Here is a 10,549-nt window from a genome sequence, read left to right on the forward strand (position 1 = left end):
ATATATATATGTATATGTTTGCATATATACATATATATATATATATATATATATATATATATATATATATATATATATATATACATATACATATATATATATATATATATATATATATATATATATATATATATATATATACATACGAAGATGCAATAAACGACAAGGAAATAATAAGATACTGAGGGAATCCTAGATGCTGCTTGTTTTGAGGAGAGTCTTACAGCAAGTCTGAAGACATATGATACTAGAAATATTATTTTCACCTTGTATCTTGACTAGTCATCATCTAAACGCCATTATCTCTGGGTAGTTACTCAACTACCGATATGAAAGCAATTTTTATTGTCACATAGAGAAACATTTGAGAAATAGTTTTGAGAATAAATAAATGGAAATTCACTTTCACAAGGATATTGGTGAATAATATGAGAAATGATACATTAATCAATATTGGTGGAAACGCAAGATAAAAAAGCTGATGGATTTGAAGCGATTTTCAGAATGTAGTATGCTGAAATTTTAGAAAATCTTCTTGTATAATTTTCTAAGCTCTAGAACCATAGAAAAAACGTGCATTTCCATTACAATAAAAACAGCAAACTGGAGACCAAAATAATTAGCAAGTATTGCGGAATTTGATAATATTGGTCGAAATTAGTATCGTGAACGTAATATTTAAATGTTGAAAGATCATGAAAATGATCGAGTACACGTAGAAAAAAATAATACAAAATACTCCCAAGGAAAGAGGAGTATAACAAAAATTTCAATGGCACAACTGAGACGAATGACGGAAACAGTTTAATGTTAGAAATATGCCCCTAAAAGGAAGTAACATTATTTAACCTTAAAGATTCTCTGACATAAAAATACTAAAGATTATTGAACCCTTATTATAAAGAAATGGATTAGAATGCAGTTATTGAGAAAAAGTGGTAACTATAGATTTTGAAATCAATTTAGTCAGATTATCATGATGAGGTATATTGGTTGGCTGTTTGGCGTTATAAGCTATGAATAAATCATGATGAGAAGAAATGATGATCATAATCTTTTATATAATTAAGGAGGAAAGTTAATTTAATTTGAAATTAAATTAGATAATGTCATGTATGCATGAGGAGGAAAATAGGATTAAGGAATATATGAATTATAAAACTACGTATATTACTTTACATACTTTGCTTTGATAGCTGCTTTTCTGGTCCTATACAGCAGGGAAACCCTACTCTCTACAGTACCTTCTCAGTCATTTTAACATGTTCATTCGAAAGCATTTAACATTTCACACCACATTTTGCTCGTTTATTCTCAAATATACATTATCAAAGTACTTGGAGAACAAAAAATTCTTCAGTTTACTCTGAAGGCCTTAATCTCTTCAGTCTTTCGAATGTCTAGTGTGAGCTTATTGTATAGTCTCGGGGCTGCATATTTAAAGGCTCTTGAGCCTACAGTAGACATCTGGGTTTTAATAATTTGAGAGACTAAGGCCAAAGACTAAGTGCCAAGGATCCAAGTGGTACAAGAGCAAGAAATCCGGGCTTACGCAAGGCTATTGTACTCTACAGACTGCTGATATGTCCCAAACAGGGACAAGGTCATGAACTACTTGAAGGTGGTACTCTACCCCACCGGTGCATACTAGTATTGTAATGTGCCACACCTTGAAAGGAGATATATATGGGAAAATATAAAGAATAATATGAGGTATTATATATATACAGTATATATATATATATATATATATATATATATATATATATATATATGTGTGTGTGTGTGTGTGTGTTTGTGTGTGTTGTGTGTATGCCTACATATAATTTTTTCTATACATAAATCTCTCTGTATTTGTATATACATATACAAGGGTATATATATATATATATATATATATATATATATATATATATATATATATATATATATATATATATATATAAAGAGGGATATATGTTTGTCATTAAAATATAGTTATATTGAATATGAAACTAACTTATTAGTAAATATGGAAATTCAGATACTTTGATTTGAAATCATTTTGACGTATTGCATACCAAATTTGCATGAAACTATAACATGCGACTTAAAACCAGACTTCCGAGATTGTGTGTTTGTGTATATGTTATATATGCAGGCAAACTCTTATTTCAATCAAAATCTATATTTGCTAATTCATGTATAATATCTGCAGAACTCGTTTACCTTGTAGTATTAAATTACGAATAGTGCATCGACTTAACATGATGTCTACTGATAATAAAGAAATCACCATTGATCCTGATTTTACATTACCTGCATACATTCTTTAATTGTTAGATTTTACAGCAGTATTTAGAGATATCGTGGAAGGTACCAAATGATATAACATTTGGATGCACCCAACATTTCTTTATGCACTGTAGTTCAATAAATATTTTCGAATACCTATGAAGAATGGCCATCAGGTATTGGAAGAAAAAAAAAACATCATATTCAATGCAAACAAAGGATAATATAGAGCAGTCCTCACAGTTTTGCAATACCAGTAAAATTCATTGCGATAATTTTCAAAATTCCTTAACATAACTTCATGAGTACATTTTACATATCTTTGTAATATACATTTCTGATTACAAGTAAATTTCAGGAGAAGTTAAATCTAGATAGATAGATAGATAGATAGACAGATAGATAGAAATTTATTTACACATGATATTATTCATGAGCATCTCACTCAGGATTTCATATAGCACAATCCTCATTTTTTCATTCTTAATTCAAGAACTTATCCACATTAAGCACTCATATTTTTCCATAATAAACATAAGAATAAAGTATACATCGAGACATTATCATGCAGATTTTGATATGAGATAAGACCAGCTGTAGATCCTCGCCTACCCAGTTTTATAAATAAAAAGAAGGAACAAGTTTCCATTTCCATTTGAGCAAATGTTGACACTCGACCTCAGACGGAAAATATTTCCTTTAATCACTCAACCAGAAACGGATTCTCAAAGATTAATGATATATGAAAGTTGACCCTTCTATTACCGTGACCTTTCTCTTCAAAATCTGCGTATTCTTCTTCTTTTCCCTTGCTAGCGTTAATGACCGGAGCGATTGACTAATTCCCTGCTGTAGTATTTAGCAAAAAAACTGAATCTGGATCAGACGGGCGACCCCACCTACCTGGCTTCGAAGTAGTATATATACTGGGCGTTGGACGGGATAACGCTACAGACTCGCTTCGAGACTTCGTTTGAACAACATGGTTTCTAAGGTAATTGCTAAAGGATTATACTCTTTGCTAAGGGATTCTATTATTTGTTAAGGCATTCTACTCTTTGTTAAGGGATCTGCTCCAGGGATCCTACTCTTTGTTAAGGGATTTTACTCTTTGTAAGGGATTCCACTCTGTTAAGGGATTCTACTCTTCGCTAAGGGATTCTACTCTTTGCTAATGGAGTCTATTCTTTGATAAGGTATTCTACTCTTTATCTATCAAGAGGTTATACTTTTCGCTAAGGGATTCTACTCTTTGCTAAGGTATTCTACTCTTTATCTATCAAGAGGTTATACTTTTCGCTAAGGGATTCTACTCTTTGCTAAGGTATTCTACTCTTTATCTATCAAGAGGTTATACTTTTCGCTAAGGGATTCTACTCTTTGCTAAGGTATTCTACTCTTTATCTATCAAGAGGTTATACTTTTCGCTAAGGGATTCTACTCTTTGCTAAGGTATTCTACTCTTCGCTAAAGGATTCTACTTTTTGCTAAGGTATTCTACTCATTATCAAGGGATTCTACTCTTTGTCAAGGGATTCTACTCCTTTGCTAATCGGGCAATCTGGAGAATCTAAAATATAAAATGGGTGTTAGCTGATTTCAGAACACTTGGTAAATTTTCAAGCGTTTTTTCTTGCTAACATTTAGCGAAGAAAGAGATTTTTCAAATTATGATAAAAGATCATATAGGCATTAGGATTGATTTCATAATATACTGTACATTAAAGTACTGAAAGATTAGATCTTTGACTGACATGGGTTGTTTATTTAAAAAACAAATGCTATTACTATTTTCATTATATTGATCTTAACTTGCTGGGCTATTTTTCCCTGTTGGAGCCCTTTGTTTTCCCAACTAGGGTTGTAGCTTAGCTAGTAATGATAATAAGAATAATAGAAAAAAATATTGACTATAATGTAACATTAAGCATACCGTCATCTATAGCGTGGATAGTTAAATAACATTGCATAATGATTTCCATATTACAGTATTCCTACTTTATGAACATAAGAAACATAGTTTTTAGAGGTTATAAAATATTCCTTCTGACTTTCAGGTTATCTTGGTTGTGTTGGGTTTGGCTGCCCTGGTTGCAGCTGACGACAGCTTCGAAAGATACAGATATGCTGCACCAAGAGTGAGTATATAAGAATTTTTTTAAAGTTATGCAAAATATCTAAATAATCATTAACCAAAATATCTCTCTGGTACTCAGTTAAAGAGAAATAGTTATCATCTTTTGAATAATACTAGAATGTTGGTGGTAATCTCTCTTTTTTTCTAATTCAGCTTTCCTCCGCCTCTCGGGAATCCTTCGAATCCTTCGAGTCCGGTGAAGCCAAATATAACTTCAACTGGGCTGTCAGCGACGACTCCTCCAGCAACGAATTCGGACACCAGGAAGCCCGTGATGGAGACAACACTCAGGGATCCTACTACGTCCAGCTCCCCGACGGTCGCCTCCAGAAGGTGTCCTTCCATGTCGATGGTGACGATGGATACATCGCTGAAGTCACCTACTCCGGTGAGGCTCAGTTCCCCGACTCCAGCTCCGCCTCTTTCGAATCTCGTGAAGCTCCCAGGAGGACCTACTATGCTCCCGACTCCAACGAATCCAAGTAAATCCTTGAATAGGATTTTCCGGACTACTGGAATGAAGAAAATGATCATACAACCTTACGAATATTTATACATAATTTATGTAAATAAATCTTGAATAATTTACAAGTTATCATTGACTCCTCTGTGTAACAACAAAGTTTCATTATGATTTTTATCTTTAGTTGGTGTAAAATTTATGTGTTAGGGTATCATTTTAGTGTCAAGCAAACTATATGCGATCAACAGCTTTGCAGGGTATTTTGGATGACACAAGTCTTTTGATTTAGAGATAAAAATTGCAGACGATTTCTATACGATAGCATACAATAATGATGTAAGAAATAACTTGCCTATAGAAATACTGAAACAGCTTAGCCGGTACAAAAAAGTAACAGTAGGAGAATTAAAGAAAGCATTAAAATGCATGAAAGTGGTCTGAGAAGAATATGGCAAAACAGTAAACTTAATAATAAAAGCAGATTTCACAGTAGTAAAACTTACTGAACTTTACATAAAATATCTGCAATAATGCTCTATACCTATAGCTTGGAAACTTTATCATTATATTAATTCTCAAAAAGGGCGTCACTAAATAAATTTCTGCCCAATAAGCTAATTATCAGTAATATATAAAACATTTACAAAAATCATTTTAGGCAGAATAGACTTTATCTACCAAGAGAGTAAGTAGGCTTTAGAAGTAGGTATTTCAACAACTGATCATATTCATGTAATTACCCGGATAATGGAAAAATCCACAAAGTATGACAAACCGTACGTATGGCCTTTATATATTTTGAGAAAGATTTTAATTTTGTCAAAACTTCAGCAGTAATGAAAGCATTTCAAAGATAAGGAATAGATGCATCTTATTTTAGCACACTTGAAAATATCTATATGGGAAGTACAGAAATCCCGAAACTACATAAATATAGTGAGAAATTTCTGATTAAGAAAGGAGTTAGAAAGGGAGGCCCAATCTCTCCTAAACTATTCATAGTATACCTGGAAGATTTTAAGAATTGAGATTGGGATAATATAAGAATTAACAGTACTGCAGAATAGCTTAAAAACTTAAGGTTTGCAGATGACATAGTTTTATTTAGTAAATCATGGGAAAAAATGCAAAAGAGGATAGAAGATTGCATTAGAGAAAGCAGAAATGTATAACTGAAAATGATTATGAATAAAAATAAGATAAAACTAAATAAAAATGCAGGGAGACACCACATAGGAGTTATGGACGAACGTCCTTGGGGTTTTAATGAATATACGTATTTAGGAGAGACAGTTAGTGTTTCCTCAGGGCAAAGGACCAGAATTAAAAGAAGGATAAGCATGGAATGAAGAGCTTTCAGTAAACACGATGAGATTAAGAAAATTAAAATATCACTTTCTCTAAAGAGAAATTTATTTAATTAGATAGTCCTACAAGTATCAACTTGAACATCAGAAACTTGGAACCTTACTAAAGCTTTAGAACATAAGCTAGTTATAACTCAAAGAGCTATGGAGAGAATAATGATGAAGATAATAATAAGAGACAGAAAAAGACCAACATGGATACGAGAGCAAACTTAAGTAGACGGTACTCTAACAACATATAAGAAAAAGAAATGGACATGGACAGAGGATATAATAAGAATGATAAACAATAGATGGATAAAATGAATAACTGAATGGGTCTCTAGAAATTGCTAACAAAGCAGGAAAAAAAGAGAAAACGATTGATTAACGAGCTAAAAAAAATGCTAGTAGAGATTGGCATGGGAAGATCATAAACAGACGCATGTGAAAGAACATATCTAAGGCCTTTGTCCTGCATTGAACCATTTCACCGGTTGATGATGCTGGGGATGATATATTAAATCTGTGACAGAACCTTGTCATTAAGATTTAGTGAAAGTAATATGAAACTTGCCTGTTAGAAAATATGGAAATTCAAGACTAAACTATAAAAGTCAATTACAGATATTTTAATTTGAAAACACTTTGACATATTGGATACCAAATTTGCATGAAACTAAAACTTTTACCTAACCTGCTATTTCAGACACCTCATCTGAGTTTGTGTGTTTATGTATATGTGACAACGTCCTTGTGCGCGCTAGCCCTTATTTCAAGCAAAATCCGTGTTCTGAAATTTATAATATCCACAGAACTGATGTACCTTGTAGCATTAAGCTGTGAATGAAAATCAACTCAACATAGACTGTTTTTCACTGATAATTAAAAATAAGTTGAAACTGATATTATACTCTCTGATATCATATTCTTTAATTATTCGATTTTTTACAACACTATAGAGATATCTTGGAAAGTACCTAGTCGTTTGTAGAAAGTTACATCATTCAAATACATTTGACTCTTCTTTAAGAACTGTAGTCCCAAAAATGTTTTCGAATATCTATGAATTTCTGAAGGGAAATGACCAATAACAGAGACATCAGGAATGGCGATGGAATCAAAATCACGTTGAATACGAATAAAATAGACAAGAGAATATTCCGTACTTCACGTTAGGAAAACATCAGTCCTTCTTACATTTTTGCATATTAATCTTGTACACTCCAGCTTCTGCTTCTTCTGTCTCTTCTACAATGTTAAATAAACCGTAATCTTAATCGAAAATTCTCCGTAAAAATATACTGTTCTAAGGCACATTTCAGTAAAATACAGACGACCGTAATTTTTTCTCTACTTTGTTACTATCTTCTACGGGTTGGTGACCGTAATATCGCTCCTTAACGTCAATATATCCGTTTTTAAAACGGGAAATGTCTGGCAACATCTATTCCAGGATTTTACCGTTTTCTTACAAGAATTTTTTTAACAGAGTATGGCTACATGAGATTTTCACATTTTTTTTTTTCACTTGTGTCACGTGGCTAACTCGTCTATGATTGAGTGATTTTTTTTTTCTTTTTTATACTCATTGGTTAATGCTTCCAATGAGTTTTCATCCAGGTACATGGGGACTTGCAATTTTTCTTGCCTTCTTCCTCCTACCTCATAAAGACGAAGTTACATTTTTAGATTAATTGTCTATTGGCCTAGATAGATGTAGATAAGTTTATCTGAATTTGACATCATTTATGAGGATTTAACTCAGGATTCCATATAGCAGAATCCCCATTCTCTTTATTCATTCCACTTTCTAAGGTTTATTTATACAATATCTTCCCTTAAACCGAAAACTGATTATCATAGATAATTCGTGATATATGAAAGTTAACCCTTCTATTACCTTGATCTTTCTCATTAAAATCGCTGTATTCTTCAGCTTTCCCCTTGCTAATGTTAATGACCGGAGAGATTGACTAATTCTCCACAGTAGCATTTAGCAAAAAAACTGGACCGGGATCAGACGAGTGACCCCACCTACCTGGCCTCGTAGGCGTATATATATATTGGGCGTCGGACGGGACAACGCTACAGACTCGCTTCGAGACTTCATTCGAACAACATGGTTTCTAAGGTAATTGCCAAGGGATTCTACTCTTTGCTAGGAGATTCTATTCCTTTGCTGTGGGATTTTATTCTCTGTTAAGGGATTCTACTTTTTGTTGTGAGATTTTACTCTTTGTTAAGGGATTGTATTCCATTGCTAAGGGATTCTACTTCTTTGCTAAGGGATTCTACTCTTTTGGGATCTTATCAGGCAAAGCGTTTTTTACCAGATTTTAATGAAGAACAGATTTTTCAAATTTTGCTAAGGGATCATATCGGTATCATTTCATAATGTAGATAAAACTGCTGTGCCTATTAGGGCTGTATTATTATTATTATTATTATTATTATTATTATTATTATTATTATTATTATTATTATCATTGCTGCATAGAATCAGTCTATTTTTGTGTGGTCTTCAGTCGCTGACTAATATCTTAACTCTTTGCACAAAAGTATTACCTATAATGTAATGCTAAGCCAATAGTCATCTTTAACATTGCATAATAATTTCCATATTTCAGTATTTCTACTTTATGAACATAAGAAACTTCCTTCTGATTTCCAGGTTATCTTGGTTGTGTTGGGTTTGGCAGCCCTGGTTGCAGCTGACGACAGCTTCGAAAGATACAGATATGCTGCACCAAGAGTGAGTATTCTAGATTTCTTTTTCAAAGTTACGCAAAATCTTTGTAACATTATAATCCGAAACCCTTCTCTGGTTAACAATTTAAGGTAAACTGAAAAAAAACACCTTGAGAATGTTACATAAAAGTTGAAGGCTAATCTTCTTCTTTCTGTTTATTTTAGCTTTCCTCTGCCTCTCGGGAATCCTTCGAATCCTTCGAATCCGGTGAAGCCAAATACAACTTCAACTGGGCTGTCAGCGACGACTCCTCCAGCAACGAATTTGGACACCAGGAAGCCCGTGATGGAGACAACACTCAGGGATCCTACTACGTCCAGCTCCCCGACGGTCGCCTCCAGAAGGTGTCCTTCCACGTTGATGGCGACGACGGATACATCGCTGAAGTCACCTACTCCGGTGAGGCTCAGTTCCCCGACTCCAGCTCCGCCTCTTTCGAATCTCGTGAGGCTCCCAGGAGGACCTACTATGCTCCCGACTCCAACGAATCCAAGTAAATCTGGAAATCGACTCTACGAATATTTATGTATAATTTATGCAAATAAATCTTGAATAAATTAAGAAAGGTGTTATCAATTCCTTTCCAAAAGAACCAAGTTCATCTAGTGTCAGTCGTTCTCATTATATGTCCTGCCCATATTCATTTATTTTTCTTAAATGTTGTTAGAATAACCTCTGATTTAGTTTACTCTCGTATCCACGTTGCTCCTTTTTTGTCACTCATTGTTATTCTAATCATTATTCTTTCCATAGCTTTTTATGTTGCAACTAGCTCATGTTCTAAGTCTTTAGTAAGGCTCTAAGTTTCTGTTTTATATATATATATATATATATATATATATATATATATATATATGTATGTATGTATATATATATAATTTTCACCACCTTCACCTTTATATTAAAGTGTAATTCCAAACCTCAATGTAATCCTGAATAAGGGTTGCGAAGTGATCCGGAAAACGTGTCGACACCAAACAATAAAAATGAGAAAAGGAAATGTATTTCTGCTGTTATCTTGAAAACTATCGGCAGGATAATCTGTCCGAGGAGAAGCTGTCATCGATTTCTGGACGCCATTAAAACGTTGTCATTTCATTATAAATACAGTATATATATATATATATATATATATATATATATATATATATTTATGTATATATACATATATATACATATATATGTATATATATATATATATATATATATGTGTGTGTATATATATATATATATATATATATATATATATATGTATATATACATATATATATATGTAAAAATACATATATATATATATATACATATATATGTATATATATATATATGTATATATATATATATATATGTATATGTTTGCATATATACATAATATATATATATATATATATATATATATATATATATATATATATATATACATATACATATATATATATATATATATATATATATATATATATATATATATATATACATACGAAGATGCAATAAACGACAAGGAAATAATAAGATACTGAGGGAATCCTAGATGCTGCTTGTTTTGAGGAGAGTCTTACAGCAAGTCTGAAGACATATGA

The 10,549-nt window shown here is 32.4% G+C and overlaps 2 protein-coding genes across 2 annotated transcripts; both read left to right on the forward strand.

The window, feature by feature from the left end:
* The first annotated feature begins 3,256 nt into the window (after positions 1–3,256).
* LOC137623464 (cuticle protein 19-like) lies at positions 3,257–4,937 on the forward strand. Its single transcript, XM_068354299.1, has 3 exons — positions 3,257–3,268; positions 4,332–4,412; positions 4,565–4,937. Exons 1-3 carry the CDS (start codon positions 3,257–3,259, stop codon positions 4,895–4,897), a joined length of 426 nt encoding a protein of 141 aa, XP_068210400.1. The 3' UTR covers positions 4,898–4,937.
* Positions 4,938–8,342: 3,405 nt separating this feature from the next.
* LOC137623719 (cuticle protein 19-like) lies at positions 8,343–9,479 on the forward strand. The gene is made up of 3 exons (XM_068354543.1): positions 8,343–8,354; positions 8,895–8,975; positions 9,137–9,479. The coding sequence occupies exons 1-3, from the start codon at positions 8,343–8,345 to the stop codon at positions 9,467–9,469; spliced, it is 426 nt and encodes a 141-aa protein (XP_068210644.1). The 3' UTR covers positions 9,470–9,479.
* The last annotated feature ends 1,070 nt before the right edge of the window (positions 9,480–10,549 follow it).

This window comes from Palaemon carinicauda, chromosome 30, assembly GCF_036898095.1.
Source record: "Palaemon carinicauda isolate YSFRI2023 chromosome 30, ASM3689809v2, whole genome shotgun sequence".
Taxonomy (NCBI): Eukaryota; Metazoa; Arthropoda; class Malacostraca; order Decapoda; family Palaemonidae; genus Palaemon; species Palaemon carinicauda.

Coding starts and splice junctions, on each gene's coding strand:
- LOC137623719 (XM_068354543.1), top strand. Junction 8,976..9,136: donor ACAGATATGCTGCACCAAGA/GTGAGTATTCTA, acceptor TGTTTATTTTAG/CTTTCCTCTGCCTCTCGGGA.
- LOC137623464 (XM_068354299.1), top strand. Junction 4,413..4,564: donor ACAGATATGCTGCACCAAGA/GTGAGTATATAA, acceptor TTTCTAATTCAG/CTTTCCTCCGCCTCTCGGGA.